Source organism: Nomascus leucogenys, chromosome X, assembly GCF_006542625.1.
Source record: "Nomascus leucogenys isolate Asia chromosome X, Asia_NLE_v1, whole genome shotgun sequence".
Taxonomy (NCBI): domain Eukaryota; kingdom Metazoa; phylum Chordata; class Mammalia; order Primates; family Hylobatidae; genus Nomascus; species Nomascus leucogenys.
In genome coordinates, this window is record NC_044406.1 from 39045343 (window position 1) to 39060803 (window position 15461).

Sequence of the window (15461 nt, forward strand, 5' to 3'; positions counted from 1 at the left end):
GAGGTCGCCACAGAACCACAAGTGAGGGCCCACTCGAACTCCGTAGCTTTCCCTGAGGAGCTACAAACTGGAAATTCAAGCGCAAGCCCTTGAACTCCCCATTCACGCACTCATTCACACAGAGTTTATAACAGTTTTCTTATTCTTGTTCTAAAACAGAGGTCTCCAGGAGACCTGAACGAGAGAAGGAGAGATAAAGGAGGGAGGGAGAGAGAGAGACAGAGGGGAGAGAGAGGGAGAGGGAGAGAGGGAGGGAGAGAGAGAGAGGGAGAGACAGAGACAGAGAGAGAGAGAGAGAGACTGACTGAGACTAGTCTTAATGGAGAGGCTGGCCTGCCAGAAACCAGGACTCAGTCCTCCAGCGTCCTGGAATATGGACAGAGTCAAGGGAGGGCCCCCGTCAGGGCCGCTTCCCTCCCAAAGAGACACAGAGGCACCTAATAGAAAACCAGGACTCTGTCCTCCAGTGTCCTAGAATGCGAGCAGAGTCAAAAAGGGAGGGCCCTCGTCAGAGCCACTTCCCTCCCAGAGAAAGAGAGTCAGATCTGACTCACCTTCCCGTGACCAGAAACTGAGGACTCAGTTGAATTTTTGTGGGCTTACACCGGTGGTCGATCCATTCCCCTCCGGAAGACCGGGTCTTATGGGGCCCTGGAACGTCTTTAGGTGCCACCTCCCCTATAAGTCCACTGTCTGTCCAGGGGAGCCTGGAACGAGTCTGGCTCTCACCCGGTGGCGAAATCTCGCTGGGGCCTCCAAATGTTGTAACCAAGCGAGTTATAAAGAAACGCCACACTTTGAGACAAATTAAGGGGACCTTTATTAGCCAGCGACCTAGAGGCAGCTAACGCTCAAAATTCTCTTGGCCCTGAGGAAGGAGCTAGTTTTGTTTTTATACTGTGGTCTAAACAGGGAAGGGGGGAGTTTAGCTGAAGCAATTTTACAGAAGCAGAAGAGGCAAAAAGTTAAAAAAAATTGGTTATAGACGCAGTTACAAAAAATAGTTCCAGGTGCAGGGGCTTAAACTATCACTAAGAGAGAAACGCAGGGGCTTTTAAGTACCTTCCACCGAGCACATTCCCGGGAGCTGCTGGTACAGCCTGCCTCAATATCTTACCAGCAGGTGTATTCCTGGATGTTCTTGGAGTCAGCTTACACTAGTTATTCCCTTAAGGGGGATAAAGGGGGCTGCAAGTGAAGAAACTAAAATGGAGTCTGTCCGGCTCTCTCTGCTAGGAGAGAGTCACTCAGATTAAAACAAGGTAGGGTATCACAAATGATTCACTTAGACGGGAAGTCTGTCCTCCTAAAAGTAGCTAAGCACAGAGAGAAACATTCCCTGTTCAGCTGGCTGAGACTTCCGCTGATTAAAAAAAAAAAAAAAAACCCCTGCCCCATAAATCTCCCCACTGAAACCGGTCTACTCCTTCCTATGAAAGTAAAAGACACCCCCGCCCCGCCCCGGTTACCCCAACAGTGTGATTTCCACTTCTGGGGCGCTCTCCCTATGGCAGTAGCCTGAATAATTTCAATGTATTGGATTGTTTGGTTTCTGTCTTTACCAAGGTGCATTTATCATTCATGCAAAAACAGTAAAAAAAAAAAAAAAAAAAGAAAAAGAAAAATGAAACAGCACGTGTCGGTTCTCAGGGGCGCGCCCTAGCTCAAAACTCCCAGCCAATCACAGGAGAAGTCGGCCACCTCCCAACTCTCCAGCCCAGTTCCTACGTCCCTCGCCCGGGAAGTCACGTCCGCTAAAGGGAGTCTCTTCCCATGGCCTCCGGAAGCATTCGGCAGTCCACGAGCCACACTTCAGAGAGGGCCGCTCCGGGAACGCCGCGGCGCACCTCCGGAAGGGATGACCTCCACGCTTTCTCCCCTCGCAGCCCACCCGAGCGGCGTGGGTCGCGAGAAGCCACGCAACCGCTCCGGCGGTCCGCGGCAGCCAAAGGTTCAGTTTCTCAGCGGCGTCGCATCCCTGTGACGCCAGCTCAACCCCGCCTACGCCCCCTTCCGCGCTGCGGCACCTCTAGTCCGCCGGAGGGCGGTTCCTCTCGATGGTCTTAACCCTTCAATTACGAGCGGGCGGCGCTGCGTTTCCAGGGCAGAGGAAACTAGGCGCCGCGCTGGCGCCTGGACGGCGGGAACCGGCTCTGGAGCGAGAACGCGCGTGAGAGAGCCCGAGAGAGACCGAGAGCGAGCGAGCGCGCGGGAGAGACTGAGAACGGGGGCTGGGAGAGAGACTTCCAGAGAGACAGAGCGAGAGGCCGAGACCGAGGCTGTCCCTAGCACAGGCCAGGGTGTCTTGGGACTCGAATCCCTGGGTTGGGCTGGCCGACAGTGGGGCTTTCGAAGGAAGCGGGTGATTTTCCACGTCGTCCATATCTCCCTGGTGTGGGAATGGCGGTCGTGCGCTCTGGGGGTGGCGTTGTTCTCGTTCCCTACTTGGGGGTGGCCTTTTTCAGCAGAGAAAGGGGATGTCGCGGGCATTGGTAGCCGGCGGGACTACACTTGGGCTAGGATCAGTGTTCAGTGGGTTCAGAAATCACCGTGTCCTTAGCATCACCTCCCTCCCCACCTCCTCTCCCATCGCACAGCAGGAGACAGTGACTGGAGGGTTTTCAAGGAGGACTGCATTGCCCCTATTGAAACAAACCGTCCGACAAGCCCTTTCTCCGACGTGTGACAGAGGGACGGTCGTAATGTGAAATACGACTAGACATGCGTTTAATGGGCGGTGTGATTGCTGCATTCGTGCCCAATGACTGGTCCAGGCCATTTGTGTCCAGTAGCCGCACAAGCTGCAGGGTCTCATGTTTAGAGAAGGAGGGCCTCCACGCCGTCTACCTTGCTGGAGTACAGGCGACCCTGGGCGGTAGCCCTCTGCGCCATCAGAAATGTGGTGATCTGAGTAGCCACAGATTTCCATCTGCATCTCCAATACCATTTCCCTCTACTCACTGACCCGTTGGGTGCGTTGGATTTGTGCGTGGGTGTGAGGGTAGGTTGGTGTGTTTGCTCGCAAATGGAAAAGTGAATGGCCTTCCTTGGCTGAGCTTATCAGGGCTCTAGCAGTGGAGAGAGAAAGGACTACTGTATTCTTAGGAGCAGAATCTCAACAACTTCCTGTAAAACGGGCAGTGTGTCTTACCTGGAATGCTTTGGCATTTAATAAAATGCCCTGTGAATACTTTCCATAGGGAAGCACTATTTTTACTGTTTCATAGGGAACCACTGTTTCTGGTTGGACAGTGGTTACATTTCAAATCGTAGTTCAGAATTCGTGAAATACCCAAATTAAATATCTACATGGCAGTAATTCATTTTCTTTCCTTAGTGTGTGGTTGGAAGATTAATTTGAGATAAATGTTCAGTTCTGGGCTGGGCAATCGTGCCGGGCACGGGAAATTTAGGTTCTTTAAGGGAAAGGCCTGATGTGCTAAAATGAAATCTAAGCCATATTTAGCCGCTTATGAGAATATGAAGGTAAGGAGAGCCACAGGTAAGTATATGTCTGTGAATGCGAATTAAAACGGGTGACAATATAAAGAGAGATTGGTGTCACAAATAGTGAAGTGGCTTTTGTATTTCAGCAGACCTCAGTGAGAATTGGTCACCACCACTCCCTAGGTGTGTGACCTTGAGTGAGTTGCTTAACCTCTCTGATCCTATTACCTCATCTGCAACTGGGGATGAGAATATATATCATAGCAAGCCCTGGGAGAAGCTGTTCCTGGCCACCTGGGCTATGGTGGTTTTGACTTCTTCTGTGTCAGAAGTACCCCCGTCTCATGCCTGCCATAGTTGTCTTTTTGTTTTGTTTTGTTTTGGGGGATGGTCTCACCTGTCACCCAGGCCGGATTGCACTGGCCTCAACCTCCTGAGTTCAAGTGATCGTCCTACCTCAGCCTCCCTAGTAGCTGGTACCCCAGGTATGCAGCATCATGCCTGGCTAAATTTTAACAATTTTTTGTGGAGACGGTGATCTCGCCCTGTTGTTCAGGCTGGTCTCAAACTCCTGGGCTCAAACAGTCCTCCCGCCTCAGCCTCCAAAAGTGCTTGGATTAGAGGCGTGAGCCACCATTCCTGGCTCCTTGGACAATATTTTATTCCTCAGACTGAGATGTCTCCTTGGGATGGGGCTGCATTGGATAATTCACTGAAGGCACCGCTGAATGGAGTGGGCCCTCAGTAAATACCTGGAGGAATGTGACCTGGCCAGTGAGGTTATTTTCTTTTGTAGGTGAAAGGTGTAGCAGTCACTCGGCCTATACCCACAGCATCGACCTCGTGAATCCAGCGACCTGACTGCCTTGGGTGAGTCTAGGCAAGCTCCATTCTCGCCAGAGCGGACTTGCTCCTTGTCTTCCTCTTGCTGCTCTGGCCACTCTTCTTGGTCCCGCCCCTGTTCCCCTCCCTGGACTCCCAATTGTACTCCCGCTGCTTTTCTGTGTACTCACCTGCTGGGAGACCCCTGATGCCAGCACCACGCTTCACTGCTGTCTTCATTTTCTTCTTTCTTTCTTAGAAGTGGGCATTGCTGGCTTTACTGACTACCTGTTCTTTTGTTACAAAGCTGCTAAAAATTGTATTTCCTCCACTCCAGACCCAGTAGGATAGAGATGATCTGTGTAGATATCAAAAATATAGAACGTCTCCAAGCCGTGTGTAGGACAGACTCTTTCCTCAATCTGTGTGGCGTTGCGTGGCTAGGAGTTAGATTCCTTTGCCATGACATGGCATGAGACTAGGAGCACAGTTTTCAGCACCCAGCAACCTTGCACGGATCTTAGTCATTTTGCTGTAGGATTTTGCCATTTCTAGAAAAAAGTCCATATTTAATTGGGATTATTAAATGAAATCTGTGTCTTTAAACTGAAATAAATGCACTTTATAAGGGTATCTCATATCTTTGTGGAAGATTGAAAAAAGCATCGCATGGGACTGGCTTAATTTTCAAAAGAAACACAAAGCTCTTCCTGGTGCTCATCTCCAGGGCGTAGTCTGGACTCACTTGCTTAGCTGTTCTCTTTCTCCTTCCGCACAGGAGAATTGAAGCGAATGAGAGTGGGGAGTGTGAGAGGTGCGTTCGGTGCAGCATTTCTGGCATGGGAACAGAACTGGCCAGGAGGAAGTGACGGTAAGGATTCGCAGCATTGCACCCGATCCCGGGGCAGCTGTGGACATGCGGGCCAGCCCCTAGGACTCTGCTGTCTGAACTCTTCCTTCAGGATTACTTTCTCGCTTAGGTGTCAGGGGAGGCTGAACACCCAGAGAGGCAATGCCACCAAGGGTGTGTTCATCTGCAGTCAGGGAGACCTGGGAGGGAATTCTGTCCCTGAGTGGTTGTGTGATCTGAGGGAAGTTACTTGACCTCTCCATGCAGGAATTTCTGCCTTTGCAACATGGGAAAATATGGATTCTGCAGGGTTGACTTGACATACTCAGTGAGATGTTTATCACGGGCCCCACATCCTTCTTGTTTCATTTGATAGATACTTGTGAATGTCCACTGGGCTCACTCAAGGCTCTGTGATGGGTGAACAAGACAAAGTCCCTGGCCTCTGTCAGCTCCTGGGCTAGTGGGTTGACAGAGAAATAACCATCTGTTGACAGCCGAGTGGGATTGGGGCTGGGACAGGGGAAATACAGGGCGTTTTAGGAGCTTGGAGAAGGCTTCCTGGGAGAAGTGCTATCTCAGCTGAGTCACGCAGGGTGAATGAGAGGTGAAGGTCTTGCCAAGGGCCATGGCAGTTCCAAACTGCAGGCACCCATCACTATACCCGGCTAATTTTTATTTTTAGTAGAGGTGGGGTTTCACCCCGGTGGCCAGGCTGGTCTGGAACTGCTGACCTCAAGTGATCCACCCGCCTCAGCCTCCCGAAGCAGGGATTACAGGCGTGAGTCACTGTGCCCAGCGTGACTGTAAATGTTAATCATGTCCACAGATACCTTCCCAGCAACAACTAGAGTAGCATTTGACCAAAAGGGACCAGGCACCAAACCTGGCCGAGTTGACCGATAAAACCATCACAGTGAGGTATTGGTGCCCAGAGACATCACCTCTCATGCTGAAGGTCTGACCGGTAAACTGTCTGGGTTCCCTGTCTCCAGTCGTCCTTCTCTCTCTTCAGTAGCTGCATGACATGATGCAGGAAACTTGAGGCTGTGGTGTTTCATGCAGAGATTTTTGATACAAGGTCTTTTACCTGGGGGCAAGTGCCTGTTGAAGAAATGACATTGGTGAGATGATGAAGGAAGGGAAGTCCCATGTATTGCTGCAGCTTCTCCCCTCCGCACACACAACGGACTTCTCTAGGCCTCACTGTCCTTAATGCCTCTGTCAGGGATCATGAGCAACTCCATGGGTGTGGTTTGAGAATCTCTGGATGAACCTACACACAGGATGGTAAAATGTTTCATTTCACAAAATTGCTGGAGGGAAAAAGAGAGAAAAGACAGCGATGACTATGTGGGCCGGTTGTCAGTTGATGTCTCCAGAATCTTACTATTTCTTTTTTTTCTTTTTCTTTTTTTTTTTTTTTTGAGACAGAGTCTTGCTCCGTTGCGCAGACTGGAGTGCAGTGGTGCAATCTCGGCTTACTGCAACCTCCGCCTCCTGGGTTCAAGTGATTCTCCTGCCTCAACCTCTCTATTACCTGGGATTACAGGTGCCCGCCACCACACCCAGCTAATTTTTTTGTATTTTCAGTAGAGATGGCGTTTCGCCATGTTGGCCAGGCTGGTCTCAAACCCCTGACCTCAGGTGATCTGCCTGCCTCGGCGTCCCAAAGTGCTGGGATTACAGGCATGAGCCACCACACCCGGCACACATTTCTTCTCATAAAAGTGTTTGTGGCTGGGAACAGTGGCTCACGCCTGTAATCCCAGCACTCTGGGAGGCTGAGGCATGCAGATCATGTGGAGCTCAGGAGTTCCAGACCAGCCTAGGCAACATGGCGAAATCCCGTCTCTACAAAAAATACAAAACTTAGCCGGGCATGGTGGCCCACGCCTGTAGTGCAAGCTGCTCCGGCGTCCGAGGCTGGAGGATCCCTTGAGCCCAGGAAGCAGAGGTTTCAGTGAGCCAAGATTTTGCCACTGCACACCAGACTGGGTAACAGAGCGAGTCCCTGCCTCAAACAACAAACAAACAAAACAACAAAAGAAACGTGGGGGGTGGGGGTTGTAAGGTCTTTTCTCTCTCTGAGAATTGGCTTTCTACCTGTAGAAATAGATCCTGAGAGAGTCCTTGTGACACATGAGAATTGGCTGGGAGATAATTGGGTTAAGATCATTTTCCAAACGTTTCACACATAACTGTTTGTGTCAGATAGTGGTGGCCCAAAGGATGTCAGGGAACTAACTCGTAGGAAAGATAGATTGCAATTTCTGAAAAGTTAAGAACTCTTTCTGGGATGTGTGTGTGTGTTTATATATGTTTGTGTTCAGTACGTATTCAAACTGTTCCTGATACGGTTCTGTCTTTCTTGCCCCAGTGTGTGCTGATAGCCACGATTTGGTGAATAAACATTCAAAGGACCAGTATCCTCTGAAGAAAACTAGTGAATTCTTGGTTCCCACGTTTGTCAAAAGAATAGAGCCTGGGAGGCTGATCTAAAGTTTCCATTTAGCATTTAATGTCAATTTTTGGTGCATTCATCCAAGATGTATTTATCAAAACAATACAGAGAGATATTCATATTGCAAAATATGCCATTGGGTTTTTTCACTTAACCTACAGCAAGGTTGACTTTTTTTCCCTCGGGAGTACAGTTCTGTGAGCTTTGACACGGGCATACATTCTTGTCACCACCACCACAGTTGGGATCCAGAACAGTCCCATCACCCCAGGACACTCCCTGGAACTGCCCCATTGCGGTTACCCCTTCTTCATCCATCATCCTTGGTGTAAAGTGATCTGTTTCCTTCCCTCTAGTTTTGTCTTGGGGAGAGTGTTATGTCAATGACACCATACAGTTTGTGGCCTTGTGAGGCGGGCTTCCTTCTTTTGGCCCGATGAACATCTCGGATGAGTGTCAGATGCCTCTGTCATAGGCTGTTGTTTTTTCACGAAGGCAGTTTCACTGTGTGGAAGACCACAAGTGTTCATTTTCCTCTGTCCAGTGCGGGGCAGTTTCGCATCGAGCTGCTTTTACAATTCAGTGCGGGCTTTTTTGTGAACCTAAGTTTTCATTTCTCTAGGGTAGATACCCAGGAGTGGGATGGCTGGGTCCTATGGTAAACATCTGTTTGACTTACAAGAAACTGCCAAACTGCTTCTCAAAGTTGCTGTGCTATTTCGCCCTCCCAGCTGCAAAGTGTGAGAGTTCCAGTCGCCCAACATGTTCTCCTCGCTTGGCCTTGCCAGTCTCCATGGTGTTAATTTGCATTCCCCTAATGCTGAATAATGTTAAATATGGTTTCTTGCGTTCCCATTCAAGTCCTTCCCCCATTTTCTATTTGGGGTGTTGGTTTTCTTATTGTGGAGTTTTGAAAATGCACCATGTATTTTGGATATAAGATCTGTCAGGTCGGTGATTCTCAAACATTTCCTCCTAGTGGTGCAGCTTTGATTTTCATTCTCTGAACACACTGGCCCTTACACAGCCAAAGTTGTGTTGTGTTGTGTTGTGTTGTGTTTGTTGTGTTGTATTGTATTGTATTCTGTTCTGTTCTGTTTATTTATTTAGAGACAGGGGCTCGCTATGTCGCTGGAGGGCAGTGGCTCGATCTCAGCTCACTGCAGCCTCTGCCTCCTGAGTCGAGCAATTCTCCTGCCTCAGCCTCCCCAGTAGCTGGGGACTACAGGCATGTGCCACCATGCCAGCTAATTTTTGTATTTTTTGGTAGAGACAGGGTTTCACCATGTTGGCCAGGCTGGTCTTGAACAACTGAACTCTAGTGATCTGCCCGCCTTGGCCTCCCGAAGTGTCGGGATTACAGGCAGGAGCCACCACGCCCGGCCAGAGCCAGAGTTTTAAATTTTGCCAAATTCCTATTCATCCATCTTTCCTTTCCACGGATCATGCATCTCAGGTCATGTCCTAGCCTCCCCTCACAAAGATGTCCTCCTACGGTTTCTACCAAAAGTCTTAGTATTGAACTTTGGCGTGTAGGTCTCTGAACCCTTTTTCCTTAATTGTGTGTAAAGGTTGAGGTTGAGGTGCATCTTTTTGCATAAGGATAGGCCACCTCATGTACTGAAAAGCTTATCCCTTCTCCATTGGATTCCCTCTCACACCCATGTCAAAACTCACTGGACACATTTCTATGGATGGATTCATGGTCTCTATTTTATTCCATGGATCTACTCGTCTACCCCTGTAAGCCAGCAATCTCGATTATTACAGCTTTAGAGCAAATCTGAAAATCTGATAATATCATCTCTCTAAAATCCCTTCTGCTTTTTTTGAAACATCAGATATTCCACGTGAATTGTAGAATCTGCTTGTTTATGCATGCAAATGTCCCTCAAGGATTCTGATTGGCAGGCACTGCATTCATTCTACAGATCAAGTTGGGGACAATGGACTTTTAACCTTTTTGGGTCTTTAAATATGGGAACACATTGTTTCTCTCCATTTAACTAAATCTTCTTTGATTTTTTTCATTACCGTTTAATAGTTTTGGGCATACAGACCCCGTCCACGTATTTTAGCTTTATACATAAGCATTTCATTGTGTTTGCAGCTTTTGTAAAACAGTATTATTTCTTAAATTTAGGTTTCCAGTTACTCATAGGATTGTTTTCCCTGTGTTGAGTTTCTCTCCTGTATCGCTGCTAAGCTCTCATTAATGAGCACTAAGTTATTATTAGCTCTGAGAGTCTGGGGGAGATACATTGGTTGTTTCATGTAGACGATCACAGGACCTATGAAAAGGAGTACTTTGGTTTCTTGCTTTCTCCGGTGTGTGCCATGACTCTTCAGGCATTATAGCACTGACTAGGCCTCAGCGTGATGTTGAATAGCTGTGGTGAGAGTGGACGTCCTTGCCTGTTTCGCGTCCTTAGGCAGAAAGCATCCAGTCGTTGACCATTAAGTAGCTTGTTAGTTGTAGGTTTGACTGTACACGCCCTTTTTCAGGTTGAGGAAGTTGTCTTGTGTTCCTAGTGTGCCAGAGCTTTTATATCACCAGTGGACTTTGAATCTTACCAAATGGTTTTTCTGCATAGCTTGATGTGATCCTGTCATTTTTGTTCTTCATCTGATCTCTCAATCTGTGGGTTACACTGATTGATTTTCAGGTGTGGGAAGAACAACCCTTGCATTCCCGCTATAAAACCCACTTGATCGTGGCTTATTATTCTTCTCACATATTGCTCAATTCAAACTGCTAGGTTTTGTTGAATACTTTGGTGCCTGTATTAGGGAAGAATACTGGTCTGTCCTTTTCTTGGTATCCCTGCGGTGCTGGCCTCATAAAATCAGTGGGGCGCATTCCCTCTGCTTTGTTTCCTAGAAGAAGTTGTGTAAGTTGGTGGTATTTCTTCATTAAATGTTTGGTAGACTTGGCCAGTGAAACTGTCTTGGCCCAGAGATCTTTTTGCAAATGTGTTTGCCTGTGAATTCAACCTCTTTAAAACATATAGGACTGTGCACACAGTTCAGTGTTTGAAACCCATCCTGTGGGAATTTCCGTAGCTTGTGGTTTTCAAGTATGTGCTACATTTCCTCTGACCTGTAGAATGTGAATCTGTAGAGTTGCATGTATTCTTACCATATTGACCCTTTTATGTTTTCTGGGTCTGGAGTGAAATCTCTTCTTGCATTCCTGATATTGGTAACTTGTTTCTTTGCCCTCTTTTTTCCCAGCCAGTCCTGCCACGGGTGTATCAATTTCATTGATCACTTCAAAGAACCAGCTTTTTTTTTTTTTTTTTTCTTCTGGATTAATTGAATTCATCTATGTGTTTTTCTGTTTGAAGTCTCCTGGGGGTTTATGCATAATTCTGTTGTTTAGCAAAATAAATTCTTATCCACACTAGGAATTTGGAAACGATTTCCATAGGCATGAGCAGCCTTTTCGACTAGATGCAAACCCAGTGGTCGGGAAGGCGAACATACAAAAGGGTGTGTCCCCATGATGCAAGCGCTTACAGTCGAGTAAAAGTCTCCCTTGTGAATGGATGAAAATGAACGCTCATGGGCAGAGCACCTGTGAGTCACACATTGATTATTCTACAAATGATGCTTGGGAAGGGGTTGGAAAATGTCAGCAGGGAATTGACGTCGTCGAACTGCATCACATCCTTTTGCACCCCGTGTCACGTGGATGCATTAATTGGTATCATTTCTAAATCCTTTATTAGATGGCATTAATATTCTAAGCTGGCGAGATGTATGATCTCACGTCATCCTCAGAAGAAGCCTAGGACAGGGTCTCTGTGTAATGCCCATTCTACACACAGGAAGTGGAGGGACAGAGAGGTTGAGTAAGATGAATAATCCTGTGTTTTCTTATCACCTTGTGTTGCAGTCTGGGTTCTGCCCGCACACATTCCTCGCTACCTTCTTGGTGTCTGAGAACCTCCAGCTTCATCTCCTTTTCTGGACCCGAGGGCCTGGCGGAGCTTCCAGCTGGGACCAGACCTCCATGGATCCACTCCAGAAACGGAATCCAGCATCGCCTTCCAAATCTTCCCTGATGACAGCTGCAGAGACTTCCCAGGAAGGTCCAGCGCCCTCTCAGCCTTCGTACTCAGAACAGCCGATGATGGGCCTCAGTAACCTGAGCCCCGGTCCTGGCCCCAGCCAGGCCGTGCCTCTCCCAGAGGGGCTGCTCCGCCAGCGGTACAGAGAGGAGAAGACGCTGGAAGAGCGGCGGTGGGAGAGGCTGGAGTTCCTTCAGAGGAAGAAAGCATTCCTGCGGCATGTGAGGAGGAGACACCGCGATCACATGGCCCCCTATGCTGTTGGGAGGGAAGCCAGAATCTCCCCGTTAGGTGACAGAAGTCAGAATCGATTCCGATGTGAATGTCGATACTGCCAGAGCCACAGGCCGAATCTTTCTGGGATCCCTGGGGAGAGTAACAGGGCCCCACATCCCTCCTCCTGGGAGACACTGGTGCAGGGCCTCAGTGGCTTGACTCTCAGCCTAGGCACCAACCAGCCTGGGCCTCTGCCTGAAGCGGCACTCCAACCACAGGAGACAGAGGAGAAGCGCCAGCGAGAGAGGCAGCAGGAGAGCAAAATAATGTTTCAGAGGCTGCTCAAGCAGTGGTTAGAGGAAAACTGAGACGTGCACCCACATGGGATGGAGACCCAAAGGGACTCAGACGGAGCCGCCGTGTTGGCAGCGCCTGGGTGTGGGCCCATTTTGGGGACCAAACAGCAAGCTGTGGTCGGATGAGTGCCAGGACCTGTGTAGCGGGACACGTGGGAATCCTCCAGCATGATGATGCTTGACCGACCCGAGGAAGGTCCTCATCTTTCGTGCCTGTCATTCTCGGATGGCTGTGAGACATTCCTTGGCAAGGGACGCTGCGTACCAGCGGTCCTTGCCGCATCTCACATGGCTCCTGTGATGCATGTTGTCGCTTTCCCACCCGGGATCTCCATCTCTCTTCCCTTCCTGCTGTCAGTAAGAGATCACATGTCTGTGTAGTGTGAATGCCTTGTCGCTGTCCCGTGCTTTTGCACCATTGGGTCGACTGCCTCTGAGAAGCAGCACTAGGCCTGTTGAAATGCAATGTGCTGCCCTGAGATCCAGTTTCAAGAATGGGCAGCTAAACACAGTGTGGGAAAGGAATGTGGAATGAGAACTTGGTGGTTCACCGCTGTACTATTTGCGTAAATGTTTATGTATGTGATAAGCTACATGTATGTAAATGTTGCAATACCCCTAACAGTCGAGTAGTATTCTCCCTTACAGGAATTTTTGACGGGGTTCCTTATCATCAATACCAAATAAATAGATGTAGGAATGGAAAATGGGTGTAGAATTCAGGTTTGTTCCTCAGTATTGGTTTGTTTCTCAATAGATCTGAGCTGGCTACCTTGAACTCTCCCAGCAGGGGATCCGGGTTTATTGAGGGAAGCTCTACGCTGTGGAGACTGGGAATGGGGGAGGGAGGGCACCAGAGAACACAGCCCAGTCACTGTTTGAGCCCTGCAGCGGGACCAGCATCCAGATCAGCGAGGCAGGGCCGTGGCTTCGAAGAGAGGCTTCCTGTGCACAGGAGACGTGGAAGCAGAGTCTGCCGCCCACGGTGAGAGCCCTGCGTGTTGGTGCTGGTGCCCTGGCTTAGGGGCTGCGGCGCCATTGCTTGTTGTGTGGTGGGCCCGGGTGGGTGAACCTGAGCAGCAGTTTGCACCTGCTTTGTGAGAACCAGAGCATCCTTGGGTTCTTCCAACATTTTACTGGGATTTAGACATGTGTGTCTTTTAATTTCAGGAGGCACAAATGACTAAATCTACCTTTTTTTTTTTAAACCTCTGCAGAATCCTGAGATGTGAACCCAGCCAGTACCCGTGTGACTCCTCTGAACTGAAAACAAATTCTGCTTTGTGTCAGTCTGTTTTAGGTAGTCCCCAGAGCTGTCTTGCTGCAAAAGTCTACGCATCTCCTGCCGACAGAAGTGGCTTGAAAACAGGTAAGTGTCTTAGATTCTGATGCTGAGATCTCATGAGAGAGTCGACAGTTGAACTGACCTAGCTCCAGGGGAGAAGGGAAAAAAAAAGGAGGGCTATTCCTTCTTGAAACACAAAGGCCTAAATGGAGACCAGTGAATCCGGGAGGGTTTCAGAGGGGTTCGGGTTTCAAAGGGGTTCGAGGCGTTGCCCTTTGGCTGATGTTTCCTAGGGTTCTTCTGATGGTATTTTCCCCATTTCCATATGTCAGCTGCCTTCCTCCACTCCCACACACCCATCCTCTAGCAACATTTTCAGTTCCGCTTTATGAATTTCGAAAGCAGAACACCAGAGAAGTTAGGGAACTAGCCCACGGTGGCACAGGCAGTAAGAGGTAGAACTAGCACCCGAACCTAGGCAGGCTGGGATCGGAGCTGGCCCCCCTTCAGCAGTTCACCTCTGTGAAGGCTGTGGGTGAAGTGCCTAGAGCCGGGCTTTGGTGCTCATTTCATAGCTGGTAGCACCAAGTCTTGGTGAGATCCATTGCTGAATCCTCCACACAGTGCCATGGGCCAGGTACAATCATCCCCACCTTGCGGAGAGTTTGTGCAGGTCCTAAAGTGGTGGCCAGAGATGCATGCCTTTGTCTCACTCCCCAACCACTCAAATGCTCTCTGCGGACCTTCTCAGTCAGCCCAGCAAGCACACCAGGTCCGTGCTGCCAGTGACAGTCATCATTTCAGCAATCATCAGGGTTTCCATTTTCTCACCTTGCCTCTCTCCCTCCTGGGCTACTTCGACTGTCGTGGTGGGGAGGTGAGGAGGAGTTGCAGAGGTAGCCCTGCTCCGGGGGATTGAGCGATTCATCAGGGAGAGAGATCCGACCCCATCTTAGTCTGTGTCCTTCCACTATATCGTGAAATACAACAGGCTGGGTGCTCTGGATTGGATACGGTGTGTTTATTCCCACCAAGAGTCAGGTTGAAGTTGAATCCTCAGTGCTGCAGTGTTGGGAGGTGGGTCCTAGTGGGAGGTGTTTGGGTCGTGGTGGGGATCCCTCATGAATGAGTCAGTGTCCTGTGATGCCATCCTGCTGGGCTGAGTTCTTACTCTCACAGGTATGGATTAGTTCGCAGGAGAGTGGATTGTTCACAGGATTCTGGCCTCCCTGGATTCTCTCTCCCTTCCTTCTTTCCATGTGATGTCGTTGCACATGCCGGCTCCCCTTCCACTTTGCACCATGAGTTGAAGCCGCCCGAGGCCCTCACCAGATGCAATTGCCCAAAAATGAATGTTTCAGCCACCAGAATTGTGAGCCAGATAAACCAACTTTTTCTTTTTAAAAGATTTATTTATTTTAATTTTTTTTTAAGAGACAGGGTGATGCTCTGTTGCCGACGAGAGTGGAGTGACACGATCATGGCTCACTACAGCCTTGAACTCAGGTGGGATCCTCCCACCTGAGCCTCCCAAGTAGCTCAAGGATGTACTGCCATGCCAGGCTAATTTTTAAATGTTTTGTAGAGATAGTGTCTGGCCGTGTTGCCCAGGCAGATCTCAAACTTCAGGCCTGAAGGTGATCCTCCTACCTTGGCCTCCCAGAATGCTGGGATTAACAGGCTTGAGCCACTGTACCTGGCCTCCAATTTTCTTTAGAAATTACTGAGCCTCAGGTATTCCGTTATAGCAAAGCAAAATGGACCAAGACAGCTGGCAATTTGTAATGGAAACAAATTTATTTCTCGTGACCCTGGATGCTGGGAAGTCCAAAACGAAGGTACCAGTATCTGGTATCTGGCGAGAGTCTTCTTGGTATTTCCTCACGTGGCAAAAGGTGGAAGGACAAGCCGGGGAGAATGTTATGTCCTCACATAGCAGAAGAGGAAA

At 49.1% G+C, this 15461-nt stretch overlaps 1 protein-coding gene across 6 annotated transcripts; it reads left to right on the forward strand.

The window, feature by feature from the left end:
* Window positions 1-802: 802 nt before the first annotated feature.
* On the forward strand, window positions 803-14992 carry LOC115830451 (protein FAM156A/FAM156B). 6 transcript variants are annotated; one of them, XR_004028690.1, is made up of 4 exons: window positions 803-4317; window positions 5048-5140; window positions 11482-13213; window positions 13446-14992. XR_004028690.1 is itself a non-coding variant. In XM_030806740.1 (4 exons), exon 4 carries the CDS (start codon window positions 11599-11601, stop codon window positions 12238-12240), a length of 642 nt encoding a protein of 213 aa, XP_030662600.1. In that variant the 5' UTR covers window positions 805-3502; window positions 4244-4317; window positions 5048-5140; window positions 11482-11598; the 3' UTR covers window positions 12241-12935. The 6 variants fall into 6 exon arrangements, 5 of the variants coding, with proteins under 5 accessions (XP_030662600.1, XP_030662598.1, XP_030662599.1 ...); XM_030806740.1 differs by lacking the exon at window positions 13446-14992 and having other exon boundaries at window positions 805-3502; window positions 4244-4317; window positions 11482-12935; XM_030806738.1 differs by lacking the exon at window positions 13446-14992 and having other exon boundaries at window positions 805-2170; window positions 4244-4317; window positions 11482-12935.
* Window positions 14993-15461: the final 469 nt, after the last annotated feature.